At 38.0% G+C, this 15,478-nt stretch overlaps 1 protein-coding gene across 1 annotated transcript in view; it reads right to left on the bottom strand.

Moving 5' to 3' along the window:
• Nucleotides 1–2,172: 2,172 nt before the first annotated feature.
• The window catches only part of PDE10A (phosphodiesterase 10A), a 345,368-nt gene continuing 332,062 nt past the window's right edge, over nt 2,173–15,478 (bottom strand). The window contains exons 20-22 of the mRNA XM_028846990.2: nt 13,830–13,910; nt 10,655–10,743; nt 2,173–7,810 (exon numbers count right to left, since the gene is read on the bottom strand). Of these exons, the coding sequence (XP_028702823.2) occupies nt 7,708–7,810; nt 10,655–10,743; nt 13,830–13,910 (273 nt within the window). The 3' untranslated portion in view covers nt 2,173–7,707. The remainder of the gene's footprint in view (nt 7,811–10,654; nt 10,744–13,829; nt 13,911–15,478) is intronic.

Genomic DNA, 15,478 nt, shown 5'->3' with positions numbered 1-15,478 from the left:
GTTTGTTGAATGAGTATCTATCAGAAATGGCAAGTAAGGGATTTTGCATTGGCTGGTGGGAGATTGTACCCATGACCTCTCAGTCCAATCCCTAACATTCCTGATTTCACAGGCATAAGCCTGTTATGCAGGATACTTAGGAAACAGGGTGGTCTGACACTTTGCTTTTTTAGGTGATGCAAAGTAAAGCAGGTAAACGTTTTCTTAATGCATATGAATATGTTTGTATACCTTAGTCATTCTGTATGTTAAAATGTTTGAATCTGTTTTCTTTTTAATGACGACTTACCACGCTCTAAGGTCATCCTTTTGAGCAGGAGTTCTAATTAGTGACATAGACATCAAAAAAGCTAGACATTATCTGAATATATACAACTACCAGCTAAGAATTTTGAAGTTGATATTTCAAATAAATTCCTGATTTGATTCTTCTAGTCACTATCCTTTGCTCTTCACTGTCGAGGAAACGTCTAGATCTGCAGTGGAAGGCGTTTTTTTATTTCTGATAGTGGGCGAAGGGTGTGGGAGAGGAAAAAGCTGTAGACATGCAGGGGCATGCTTCTGTCTGGTTTCTGTCTCATCAAGCTCAGTTTCCCCTTACGAGAATTGAATCAATTGCGGGTTTTTGAAATTAAAAATTGTAATTAAATATCTGAGATCTTCAGGTCTTTAAATGCGTGCTTTCCCATCCAGACTGCAGTAACTATGATCATGAAAACAGTCCTTACAGAAAGGCACAAGTGCACAGGAATCCATGGCTAAGTGACTTTGTCTTTGGCAAGATGAAGGTGTGAGGGCCAACCCTACAGAAACATGACATCCCGTCCTCTCCTTCTAATCTCTTCTCCTTCCATTTCCTTCCACAAACTAGGTGCCTAATAAAATGCTTGTTGAATAGATGTTTGTTTGATAAGTGTTGCTTTTGAGGATTCTTCTTGCATTAGGAAATATATGTGATGGAGAAATTTTACTCTCCTCAACACTGTTGCATTACAGTTGATGGAAAAATCAAAGGTATGCACAGTTAAGACAAGGATTCAAATTCAGATCAGCTTTACAGAGTGCCCATCTGCAACTTGAATTACTAAATAACTTTATGGATATATTAGCTCATGAAATTTATTTTTAGCTCAGCATTTTTTTTCACAGGAAATGAATATTTAACAAAAATCCTGTCTACTATATGTATAGTGCTATGCATCTGTAGGGCATTCCATTAGTAAGAGTTTGGTATTGGAGAAGAATTCCTTTTCCTTCTAATTCACAAGGCTATGGACACTCATATGTTTAAGCCTCTCACATTTAGCTCTAATATGTTTAAGGTTAGGGAGGATCAGGGAATAAAATTTAACTTTTTGGTCTTACATATTTATCATTTGCCTACTCATTTGATGGCAAGCAGAGATAGTCAAAATGAAAACATAATTTCTTTACCTAGAGTTTTAAAGATCATGGGTATACTTATCACTGTGTACACAGTATGTGAAGTTTTAGGCCTGAATGTGTTTTCCTATAGGAGAAAGAATCCCAACACGTACACATAAACACACACGCATGACTGCGTTTTGCCCAGCACTTCTCTTTTCAGGAGGGTGTGCTTTTAGTGAGTGTGCATTTGCGTTGTTGACGCAAAGACTCTGAGGGCCAGGAAAGCTCCCGGGGGAGCCTGTGGGTTGGCACTCAGGGCTGCTGGCTCAGTAACCTGAAGCCATCACTGCAGCACCACGGGCTCCCTACACACTATCTGAATCTTTAAAATTACAGAATGGACTCCGAGTTAGTAAATCATAACATTTAGCATTTTATATTGTCTTGTGCTGTCTGGTAGAAAATAGGTGAAGCAAACAAAACACGTTAATTCAATGTAAACTTGGTGTTTTCTAGGCAAACAAGGCCTAGAGTGTTTTCAAATGACCTTTTGTGAAATGTCTATTATCTTCCCCACAAATGAGAGCAAGTGATATACGTGAAAGATATTTTAAAAACTCTGTATTCAATTATTCACACCAAATGATATCCATTAAAATTATGAACATTTCTAAATATATTTCATGTATCATACATATATATATATTTTATGGGTATAATTACATATCAACAAAAGAATTCTTGCTGCTTTAACCATGTAAGTAAAACAAAGATTTTGTAATATAACACTCATATATGCATATATACTGGCTGTTTGAATTATGAATTTATTTACAACTTGCCTAGATTATAATAAATGATTACTGTTCTATTATACAAACATAACAGTGTTTTTTAAATACAAAGACTGCAAATGAATACATGAAAAAATTACACACATGTACAATATTTATAATTTATAAATGCAAAGTTAAGACCTCTTTAAATTATTGCACTTGCGCATTTTACAAAGATTTTTGTCATACATATAAAATCATTTTTTAAAATTTACTAACTTATCAACTATGATAAAGTTAGATGCCATTAACTTGAAATTCTTTCTCCTTCCAATAGAGAGCCTATTAAAATTCTGGACACAGGTTCATTGACTCTACAAGTCAGTTCTTTATGAGCATTGTAATTTTGACAGCATATAACCTGTATTACTCTCCAGTAGTTTTTGGTCAGCAAGATTATCAACAGCAAACTCTCAGATGCCTTAGCTACATATGGATCTAGGATCTCTTTTGTTCATATATTCATGTAAAGAAAGCCATCTTGTCTTCTCAGGAAGAATGAAGATGCTGCATTTGTACAAATTTTGGTAACTATTTCACAGTGTGTTGGGCAAGCATGTAATTTCAAATAGGTAGGGGCATTGTATAGAAATACCTTCTCTGGGTAAATCTATTACACTCTCAACTTGCACATGAAATGAACACATAGCATATACACCATACGACAGATCATATGGAAAATAATATTCCTATATGTCATTTATATAGGCTATTGGAGATACAGCATAGGACTGGGTATTAAGGTGAATAAAGAAAAAGACAAAGGCTGTAACGCCCATGATATAATATTTCAATTGGGCTAGAGGGTTAGATAATACACTTTTAGAGCTTAACTTACAATAGAAACAAAACCCTTCTACTTAAACTTCTGCAAATACACAGTACCTCAGAGACATCAGAGGAAAACTGAAATGTGTAAATTGACTTCCCTACTTAGTAAGCCCTGGATTCAGCTGTAAGTTTCCACCTTGGTCCTGAGGTGACATTATCCTTTGCCTCACAGGGCCACACCTGGCTCTGCGTGCCATTGATTAGTTTTCTCCCAGTTGCAGGAAAGGGCAGGTGGGCTCTGTATGGCTTCGCAAGCCCTGCTCTCCATTGCTGGGTTGAGAAGAGAAACACCAAGTGAGGACAGCATTGCTTCTTTGGATGTTAAATGTATTTCTTGGGTAACATTAATGTCTTTCTCTTTGTTCTATCTTCTTAATTTAGAACCAGCACACCGCTGACACTTTTTAAATTTTTCTTGCTATTTTTATCATATAAAATGCATCCAATGTTTCAGACAACCAAAATATTCCGTTGGAAAAAAGACAAAAAAGTGTGCACTGCATTGGATATTACTAATTTAAACAATATAAATGGTTAAAGAAGCCAGCAAAATATGTATTGGCTAAATACTGATGCACACGTCAAGATCTCACGGCCATGCGCTGAAAGCATGGGGAAACTCTAATGGATGACATACTTGGCTGATCTACATTTTACATCATTTAAAAATCAGCTCAATACTTGCAATAGAAGAGATTCATTATAGTGACTAAATAAATACAGTCTTTAAAGAATTAAATCCTAAATAAAATCTGCAAAGTGTCAAAAGCAAACATATGTTTGAAATATGTAAAGACAGAAGTGATTTTAAAAATCATGCTTAGGTACCTGAAACCCCCAAAAAATCATATCATAACCAATGTCACAGTTCTCTGAAGTTCTTGCCGAAAAGACTGAATCTGAACAGTTCGCTGGTTATAGTCACCAAGGTATATGTCAATGAAGTCAAATAAAGGACAGAAATCTGATGAGGAGAGGATGATCCTATTCATTCAACTTGATAAAATGAACTGTGAGTTCCTGTAAATATTTTCAATTATAGTTAAGCAAGAAAAGCAAAATAATAAATACATGAATGAAGAATTAAAATTGCAGTATTTAAAATAAAGGCACAGGCCAAGGCAGGTGAATAATTTAGTCCTATTAAAGCTCAAACCTTAATTTTGAGTTAAAAGACAAGAAACACAATACCCAAACCTAAACCTATTAAAAAACCCAGGTATCTAAGGATTGATGCATCTATTTATATCCTGTACAAACATGTCTCGTATACACAAACATACCAATAAAGAAAAATTAACTGAGATTTTACAAAATGAAAAAAATCTAAAAAGCATGCCAAAAAAGAGGAAACCTATATTGAACAAATGTAGTTTCCAATTAGTTGTTTTTGTTGTATGGAGAACGAGTCACCTGGGGCACCACTGTAAACATCTGTACCTTCCTTTTCCATTGAAGAGTCAGGAATGGGAACGATTGTGTCTAATATTTTGGTCTCTTTTGCAAGATGGGTTTTTCATACACCTCTTAGAGAGAAGTACAGCTGGGAAATGGACCAGAGGCTTTGCCCTATTAATACAGCTATTTTTTAGAATTAGTTTCCACATCCATTGTATTTCCTTTGACCCTTTTCTAATTAATTAATTCACATTGCCTGAATTCAATATTTCATGGTATTGGCAGGCATTTATGTTTCCAAGGACATTTTCCGCTAAAAAACACATTCACCGTGTCCAAAAAGATAATGGAATAATTGCATATGACCATAAAACTTGTCTATTATAAACCAACATAACCAATATAAGTGTCTGCAAATTGAATATCCTACATATGCTCGTAGCTGGTTACTAAATTTATACTGGGTGGAAAATTTGGCACAATACACAATACGACCTTAATAGGAACTCATCAAAGCTGTTGTTAGTAAAAACCATCTCTTGGCTTCTGGTGTCACATTGTTCTTTTAAGAAAAGATCTGGGAAAAGGACAAGAAACAGAACTCAAAAGTCTGTCTCCTAAACATCTGACAAAATACAAAAATACTCCTAACTGCATGTTTTCCAAAACAAATTATTAACTAAATATCACTGCATCCCGAGTCCTTTTATTTTAGGTAAATCTGTGATTACTAAGTAAATCTGACACATGGTAAAAGCAATATTGACAGTTTACATCAGAATACAGTCTTTTGTTCATGCTGTGCTTCTATTATGACAATATTTCACAAGAAATTAACCAACCAGTAAATCCAATCACATTCCTTTGGGAAACTGTTCTAAATAGAGATTACATAATACACTTGACCATAATAAATTAAGAGAATTTTCTGTAATAACCTAAAAATGTAAATGTAGCCATGAGATTCCTACCGCCATATTTTCCATATTAAAAAACAGAATTCATACATTCTTTTAAAATTCTTGTAATTAAACAATAATCTTAAATAATTTATATCCCTTCCTGAAATTCAGTCTCCAAGTTAAATTAGATAACTAAATTAACTTTTGTGACTAAAGTTGTATTTGGTAGAATCCAGCTTCATAAATTTGTATGCAGAAAAATATGTATCTTGTTCAAATGCAGTTATATGAATACACTAACACAAAAATGACACTTTCTTGTCAACTGTCAAGTAATATGCATTTTCCGTCAAGAAAAATCATTGCTCTTAACGAATGGGAGAATGGGGTTGATTTATATTTTTTCCTACATGTTTGCTTCTCTCTTCCTCTTTCCTTCTGTCTCTCGTGCGTGTGTGTATGTGTATGTATCATATATACACATATGTATATGTATGTTTACATACATGAGTGTGCATCCTATATACATCTATGTGTGTGTTCTACATATATTACATCCATCCATATATATATGTGTGTGTATATATATCTAGCCACAGTGGTATTTCTATCTCTTTCGTTACTACATTTTACCTCATAGTGTATAATGAAAATAGCAAATGGAGCTCCACGTAGGGAAGATGGCAACTTTCAGAAGCCCACAAGAAAACTGAACACATAGTGTTAATTTTAAAATAAGAACAGTGCTTATGTAGAGCCAACTCTGCCACAACATAAATAAACCATGTTGTAGAAGCCTCTGATTTAATTTGGCACAAACCAGGCTCATATGAACAAAATGCCTATGGTAGTAAATATGTAGAAGCATATTTTTGCATTTTATTCAAACTGACATTCCAGTTTCCTGCCACATGAAACGTGAATATGTTGTTATGATTGGCCTGTCACTTCCTGAGTGAGTCTCTGTCTAATTCAGGTTTGGAGATTACTGTGCCATTGTGCTGAAAATCTTTAAAGTATTAATATGCACCAGAAGTGACTGCTTTATAATCTTTGTAGGAAGAGGGGCAGAGTATTACTTTTGTATTTTTTAAAACACTTACATTGTATAGTAATACTAGTCAACCAAAAAGCTGTATAGAAGAAACCATCGAAATCCACAGACTTCTATGGAGTGATTTGATCTGTGAGACGAGTAAAGAGAACAGAAAGAAGGTCCAACATGACTGTACTGCTTTCTGCTTCTGTTTCTGTGCTATGGACAGAAAGCTCATGAAATATGACCGTGCAGCATGTGGAAAGAGATAAATGAGAGGTGACTGCAGCAGGTCAGAGTAAAATTACAAAGGACACATTTTATGGTTTGATGTTTAAAAGAGAAATGTATGGTACTTTAATTAAACAATGTTTAGAATTAATCTTTCGTTGTGAATGAGAGTCTAAAATTCTGCAATGACACAAAGTGAAACTATGAAGGAATCATTATGAAAAATGCACCCTTTATGTCCATAAGACTTGTCCATTCAAAAAATTATGATGCCTTGCTTTTATTTTGTTCTTTATGCAAAGGGTTCAGTAAAACTGCCAAGACGACAACAAAAACAATTTTAAAAACTGACATCTTTTGAACTGCTACTTGAAGTTCTGAGATTTATTGTAAGGTATACCTCATCTCTTCTCAAAAGGACAGGAAATCTATTTGTTTCAGTGTTAAATTTATTCATCTCAGCCCTTTAGTTTTAACTTAAAGAGTTATGTTTAGTCTAACTAAATTCATGAAGCTCTGAAATAAGAGTCTGACGTTTTGCCATCATTTCTTACCCTGTAACCTCAATGACATTTGTCCTGAGGCTGTGGACTACAACTCAAGTTAATTACAAGTAGGTCGTACATGAACATTCACCATTCACAATAGTAATGTGTAAAAATTCCTATTTATAACCAACAACATCAAAGCAACATTGATGTGAAAGCCCAAGTACAATACCATAATAGTACCATGTTAAACCCTTATTAGAAAGATACAATGGAAAAGTACCCCTTCTGAAGAATTTTTGTCCATTTCCTTTAAGGCCTCAGCAATATTAGCCTATTAGAAAAGGCTGGTTTGCAAGTCAAATGGAGTCACTTGGCCAGCTGATTTCTGAACACGGGGGTGGTCCTGGTTACTCAGTGTCTACGATGCCCCACAGAAGAGACTGGCAGGAAGTCCTCTGCTTGACTTATTTACTTGATGTTACCTTCCTGAAGAGGTTTGCACCCAGTTACCAGGTATAGATTCCCCTCACCCCCACCCCCCAAAAAAGGAAAAAAATGTCAAAGAAGCAAGATGAGGATCTGTAGGTGGGACAGCGTGTCGGGGTGACCAGTGCTCAATCTTCAGATGCAGCTGTCTTCTGAGCCACGGACGGGGATGAAATCCAGGTTGCAGTCTCCTCCCCTCGAATCACCTTCTCCCACTGATTGAGATTATCCCTAGGGATAAAAGATGCAGTTTCAGGGGAAGCTGAATAAAGGATTTCTGGACTTTGTCTTGAAAACTAACCAAATAGTCCTGTGGCATAGCCCTGCACAACAGCATTGTGTGGGGCCCTCCGACATGGTTACCAGCATGACGTGGCCAGGCGGGCTCCTGTGATGGCTGCTCAGGAAAGAGATTCAGAGGCGCCAGAGGGTCAGGGGCACCTTGGTCCACCCGCTCTGGACCGCGAACGCAGCAGAAATGCTAGGGCTCAGCATACGTCCTTTCTTAGAAAGGATTAACTTGAACAGGGAAAGAGCTCTAGGTTTTAATACTGAGGAATATGCAGGATCGTGGAAAGGAGGAGGTCCCAGAGCAGTAGGAACACTCGGTGACAACAGGGACCTTCCTACTGAGAAGTGTCGACAGAGCGTCTCCCAGGAGGCCTAAACCTCACCATCTTACACTTGCTCTTATTCTGAGCAGTGTGTCACATGTACAAAGTCATCCTAAGTTACACCTGAAATTTTCTTGTTATAGTAAAACCATGTTAGTGCTCTGGTAAGTCCTCACCCAAGGCGGTCTCATTTCTCGAGTCCTCTAATCTTTCTCTCTCAGTGTCTGTAATTCAAGTGTCACAGGCATCGTAATCTTCTCTAGCTGTGTGATCACAACCACTGCAAAACCATCATGTTACTCCCCACAGTTACCCCGGCAGAGCTCTTAGCCAAATCACTGCAAAACCATCTTCCTCTACACGGCTACCCCGGAAGAACTCTTGGCCACATTCCTGTGTCAAGTCACGTGGCAATCTTGGCATTGCGAAATACAAAACTCCTATGAGACACAGTTTTACAATTCTCTCCAATTTCTTTTAGCAAACATTCTAAGACACATTCAGACAGACAAAACTCTAAAATATAACTGAAAAGTGTGGCTCTTTTAACTTTTGTAACATATCATGAGGTATTATTTTTCCAGACCCTAGAGACTTCCGATATATTGGAAAAAGCCATACACTAATTTTGGTATGTTTCCTTGAACACTGAGGATACATCATAAACTTTTTAAGCGTTAATAAGATTAAAATGGCCTTTAAGAGGTTATGTGGTCCAGCCAAGTATACTGAAGCAGGAATGAGGCAGAGCTGCCCACACAGTGGACACCATGTTCTCAGAGTTCCACAAGGAAGGCACCTCCATAGCTCCCTTCAGTGCTGGGCACACGCAGTCAGCACTCATGCCCTGGCTTCCAAGTACCTGGCATAAAACACACAGGATTTCTGGATAGGAAAGGACTTCTGAAGATTGCTTAGTATTTATTTAAACAACACCTTTGAATTTACATTGATATTCCACTTTCTTTTTAATTTTGCACAAACTTTTATAACCTAATTCCCTCAAGAATGATCTGGCCTCACACTCCATATTGCCCATTATGACTCAGGCTTTTGTAATAAGGTAAGATTTTAATAAACTAACCAGGGAGTAAGGTCAATTAAGGCTCAGCAAAACAAGGTGGGATGCTACGTTTATCTCCACAGGAGCAGGGAGGAAGGAGAAACCATTTCTTATATATATAAATTTTTAAATATTGCCTATTGGTCTTGTTTTCCTTGAAAAAAGTAGAAAAAAAATTTCAACAGCAGAAGATAAGAGTATATTAAGTTTCTGGTTTTGTGTAAAACTCTCTGGCCAGTGTCTGTCCTCCGTCCTCCCACAGGGCATCCACTCCAACCCACCCCAGGCAGAGCTATAGCTAAGTAGTTAAAACATGGCCCAGAGCCGTGAAAAGACCCACACGCACAGCTGCTGGCTATAACCCTTTGACTTCCTCAGAGGGAATTTTTAAAGTAAAATGAAAATCTTTAAAAATACCCAAGGTTCTTAACTGAGTTCACTCTTTTAAAAGGATAAGAAAGGAATAGGGAGAAATATGAATCTAGAAGAGATAACGATGCTTCAATGTCTTGTTGGAAGGAGAAAAAGACTTAAAGACGAAGCGGTTATCCAAAATTTAAGGTCCCCTTCTTCCATTTAAACAACAAACTGTGTGATCTCGTCAGTCTCTTCCTGCTCAGGCATCCTCAATAGACACCACTGCCTTGTCTTTTTTAAAAACAGCATTGGGCGGGTCCTCTGCAAAATAACAATAATAAAAAAACACTTCTTCCTCCTTTTTGGTGTATGAAGGACTTGATATGAATAGACACTTCACATATACATAGCGTACTACTTAGGGACATATTGTGGCTGTACGAGTAATGAGAGCCAGGAGCCCCTCTTGCAGGACCGACTCCACGTATCACTTAGCAAAATGAGGCAGCCTGGTCAAGGGCTTTCTATCCCAGGCCTGAGGACCTCCAGGGACAAGGTCCCCTCAGCACAGATGCAGCTCTCATAAGGCTTGAGACCAAGCTGGTCCTGCAAGAACCACACACACGCCCTTTCTGAAAGAAACACCTGGTACCCCACCCAGACTGAACGTGGGCGTACGAAAGCAGGAAGGATCTCCCACACCGAGACAGAGACTCTCCCAGTCACTGGGTCATCTGGGCCCTGACTGTGTCTGGCCCCAGCCCCCAGCCTGTTCCCACTGTCCCTCTCTTCAGAGTGCGGCCAGAAGAAGCTGCCCGAGCACCCAAGGTGCCTGAGGCTCGTCTTTCAGGAGAATTGAACCAAAGGGGAGAAGTCGTGCCTCTGGGGAAGCCAGGCAAGGAGGCCCCGAGCCCCTGAGCACAACAACTCGATACCTAGACACACGCACAGACCACAACACACTAGTGGAGTAAAAAAATCCTATACAGATCTCAGTGATTTTAGAAACAATATTGTTACAGCTCGAACCATAGTACATACCTGCATGCTTTAAGGAGAGGCTCCGTGGGAGGGAGGATCTGGGTAAGGGTTGTATAGCAGGGAATGGCTACGGCATTGTAGAACCCAAGCTGCCTCCGTGCGAAAACCACGGACAAGAAACAAAAGTGCATATTAGCAATTCTAGTGATATTTGTATTTCTTCAGTGAAGGTTCTGTTTCGGAGGCCTAATTATAAAATTACATGTTCTAGTTTTGCTGTATGTGATATTTAGGTTCCATGACTACGATTATAGACTGTATTTTAAAATGCATTAAAATGGATTCTAGAAATAAAACACATGAAGATTCAAAACATATTACAAAGGTTAATACCTACTGAAATCTAAGACCCAAGTACATTAAATGATATTCCGCTAATGGATCAGTCAGTTGATCATTCAAGTACTGTGTTATCTCCAGTCACCTTTAGTGCTTTCCTGCAGACACTTCAACATAAAGCCTGCGATTCTTCCGCACATATGGCTCTTCCTGCCCTCATGCTCAGGTGTGCAGCAGTACTTTCTGCTTGTCTGCTACTCTTGGCTTTGGTGCCCTGTGTGGTGTCCCAATATTTTACTCATCCTCCCAGCCCTCTTACTTGAACTCAAATAAATGTCATTGGTTTTATCATAGCTCTTCCCATTTACTGTTCTTTCAATAGATCACATTTCAAAGTTTAAAAATCTGTCGTACTTTAAACAATACACAGAGAATATTTCATTAGGAATTCTGGGTCACTGTGCAAATAAGACTGGCCACCTAAAGACCAGATGTAAAAGATATGTGACTCTTAGCCAGATAACACAGCTTGTCCAGACATAAGTCACTGGCCAAGTGGCTGCATCATGTACAAGATAAATAGCTCTCTAGATGAGGTGACCCCAAATCACAGCTTACCAATTTCTCTAAAGTACTGAACTTCAGTGATATGCACTGAAGCATACAGGAGGATCGGATTTGTGTGGTTCCTTTTTGCTTTCTCCTGTTACAAAGTCTATCGTCATAGCACTCTTACTAAAATAGCACCTGTGTTATTTCCATTTTTAACTTTATGGCTCATGCAGAGACTTTCTTATTCGAATATTTAGCAGATGACATGGGGCAGAAGGTCCCAGAAAAGATACTAATTATCAGAAATTAGAGTATTTCATTATTATGGCAAATAATAATTTCACAGTCATCAACTATTTAGAAGCAATATGGTTGGTAGAATATTAACTGATCATAGAACTTTTTCTTTAAATCTTTATTAGGCTGTAAATGAAAATCAAACTATTCTAAAACAAACTATTATCTTAATTAAAAACACGAGAGCAAAACCCATATTGCTGACAGCATGAATGAGAAATTTCCAGCTATGCCAGGCCTTCTGTGGGGATGACTGTAAACTACTGGGAAAGAAAAACCTTTAGTTCCCTATCTTAAATAATACAAGAAGACACATTCCAAACAAGTTAATCAATCAAATGCAAAGTAATAAAGAGGAAACTAAAGAAAATATAGGCAAATATATTTACTCTCAAGGTGGGAAAGGACTTCTCAAATACATTATGAAAAGCAGACACCAAACAGGAATGACTGACAGCTGTGACTCCATATATGGGAAAACTCCATAAACAGTGGTAAAAGGTGACAAAAACTGCAAAATACACCCACAGCAAACACGATAGGTATTCAGGATCCGTTTCAAATCAAGAGGGAAAAGTGCCCACGCCATCAGAAAACCTAGCCAGGGGCATGAGTGGAGGCGATGGCCATTCATTCAGTCTCTTTGTTGTACTGGTGCCCTCTGTGGGCTGTGGACTTGCCTAAATTGTGTATAAATCAATTTTAAATAAAGTAGGGAAATTTGAGAACTTATCAAAAACCTGTGGATTTTTTGAAACATTTTCTAAACTTATCTGTATCATAATTATTTGCCCACGACTAACTTCCTTGTTATGCCATTAGAAGATTAGATACTTGGCCGGGCGTGGTGGCTCACGCCTGTAATCCCAGCACTTTGGGAGGCCGAGGCGGGCGGATCACAAGGTCAGGAGATCGAGACCACAGTGAAACCCCGTCTCTACTAATACAAAAAAAAATTAGCCAGGCGCGGTGGCGGGCGCCTGTAGTCCCAGCTACTCAGGAGGCTGAGGCAGGAGAATGGCGGGAACCCGGGAGGCGGAGCTTGCAGTGAGCCGAGATCGCGCCACTGCACTCCAGCCTGGGCGACAGAGCGAGACTCCGTCTCAAAAAACAAAAACAAAACAACACACACACACACAAAAATAAATAAATAAAAGATTAGATACTTAACAAAAACCATACTCTCAGAAATACATTACACCACACATACACGCATGCAAAACTAGCGAGGCACAGACCTCTCAAAACATTGGAAAACAAACATAAATTATGTAGTATGACCTGAAAAGAGGATAGTTGATGTCAATTTATGTTGAGACAAAACACAAAATGCACTAAAGTACTAAGCATTATTTGTCAGAAAAAATGAACCTGAATCAAAATCTATAATGTAACTCTCCAAAAATATTTTTGTTTAGCCAATGACAAAATATTTTCTGTTTGTTAAAAATAAAACAATTCAGAATCTTCTACCCCCTCTATTTCAAGTCAGAAAAGAAAGCCTATTTACTGCAATGGCAGCTGAAGAAAGGAGTGCTGGCAAAGGTAGTATGAATTCTTTCAATCCACAGAGATTTCCTAACTTTGGTCTTATTGTCCCCAAACTCCATCTAAATGGAGAAAGTTTCAAGTGGTCCTGGCTTCTGTCCCCTGAGCACTAAGTCTTTCCAGTCCACGAGGCAGCCAGGCCCTCAGGATTCCTCACTGTGGCTTTTAGCCTTGCGACCAAAATCAGTGGTTGGAGTTGGCCGTCAAACCCAGATTAAGGGTATGAACTCTTTTAGCATCTACTTTCCTGAGTGTCTTAGGAAGTGAAGGCTCATTTGAGTAGGTGATTATTCAGTGTAAACAGCTGTTCTTTTTCCAATTCTCAATCCTGTAAGATAAATTTCTAAAGTTTCCATATTAATAATCACCAGATCTGCCTGTAATAACCCATTCCCTTAACATATTATATGATGACATATGCTTTCCATTCATGTACGATTTTATGCCCGTCTTAAACTATTTGACTTCAGCAATTACAATTTACTTTAATAATTCATACCTGGCCTTGGGGGACTTCATCCTTCTTGTCTCTGTCCATCATAGGAATAGGCTGTATTCCCAATTTCTTCATTTCATCACCCTAAGATGAATGGGGGGAAAGTCATGCTTTCTCAAATTTCAAATTGTTATACAGTTTTGATATTATTGAAATGTTCCCTTTATTCATTAATTTTCTTCAAAACAAATAATGTTTGTTGCTGTTAAGGAAAAACAATCAAAATAATGAAAAACTTAATGTATCATTATTTTGTACTTTATCTTGATTTTCTCCACTACTGAATTACCAGAACCCCAGCCATCACTACTGGTTTCATTTTGCAGAAGTTAGTAAATAAATGTTATAATAAGAGGAGATACAGTGAACAGTGAGGAGAAACGACAGTAACAAGATATGGAATAACCTCCAGGCCCTTCTCTCTTTCAAATGATTTTCCAAGTGCATGGAACTCAGTGACGTTTGGCTTTCCAGAGGAATATTTACAGAGGAAGAATAAACAACAACACTCTGCTAAAATGTACTAGTAAAGACGCAGTACAACAAACTACACATATCATTTAATTTACAATTATAGGAATAGTTACTAAAGATTCACTACGTTAGTTACTAAAGATTAACCTACAGTTATACGTAATAGTTACTAAAGATTCACTATGCTGCAGGCACTGAGCTAAGTAATTTGTAAATATTACTTCATTTAATCCTCATGAAGTACTCTAGGATACGCTGTTCCCATTTTAAAGATTTTAGAAATTATCTTGCTTTTTATTTATTTGCTAAAGTTAAAACTTGTTACAATCTTCTTCCTGAAGATTTCCTAATCTTTTTCCTAACTTCCCACTCTTCCCTCATATTCTTTATTATTTTAGTAACACTAGTCATGTTTTTAGAAATCAGAAGTACAGCCTAGAAACTTCCCAGACTTGTTAAAATAGGGTCTACAATCAAATTACTATAACCATAATTGAGTATTTTTACGTACAGGACCAAAGCACTTGTCCTGACAAAGCAAAGCCATGTCAAGCATAGCTGCAGTTCCATCGTTATCACTTTACATTTAAAATCAGTGGTCTCAAACTTTTTGCTCCTCTATTCAAAGTGAGTGAGACATACTAAGTCCCTCGCTCTCAAAGACTTGAAACGTCCAACAAGGAAACAGCTTTTTAAACAAACAATGATTTGAATATGTACTCAAAACAAAAATGCTAAAAAGGAAAAGAATCCAGTGCTACGGACCATGCTTATAATTAGGAGGGCTGAGCCAATCTGAGGCTTTCACAGAATGCAGAGGGCAGGAGCGTGCCCCAGGCAGAGACTGCACGGAACAAAGACCTAAATGGCAGCTAGGGGCTGAGACAGGGAATATGCCTGCACAGCAGTGGGCAGGGGGCCAGCCACATGGGGCTCTCCACATGGAGGTCATGATTTTGGTCTGTATTACAACAAGGGATCAGAAGCACAGTACGGATGGAATCTGAATTATTATCATCCCTATCTCATAAACTGGCCTGAGGTTAAATACCAAGTGCCCAAGCAGAATTTGAATCTCAAGCAACCTGGCACCAAAGACCACATTATTAATGATTTCTGCACAAATTCTAAAAGGTAATGGCAAGGAATTCAGTTAGAAAGTGGCAGTACTCAAGGCA

Source organism: Macaca mulatta, chromosome 4 (assembly GCF_049350105.2).
Source record: "Macaca mulatta isolate MMU2019108-1 chromosome 4, T2T-MMU8v2.0, whole genome shotgun sequence".
NCBI classification, from domain to species: Eukaryota; Metazoa; Chordata; class Mammalia; order Primates; family Cercopithecidae; genus Macaca; species Macaca mulatta.
Note: the sequence above shows the minus strand (reverse complement) of the source record. Positions and strands in the feature narration are given on the sequence as shown.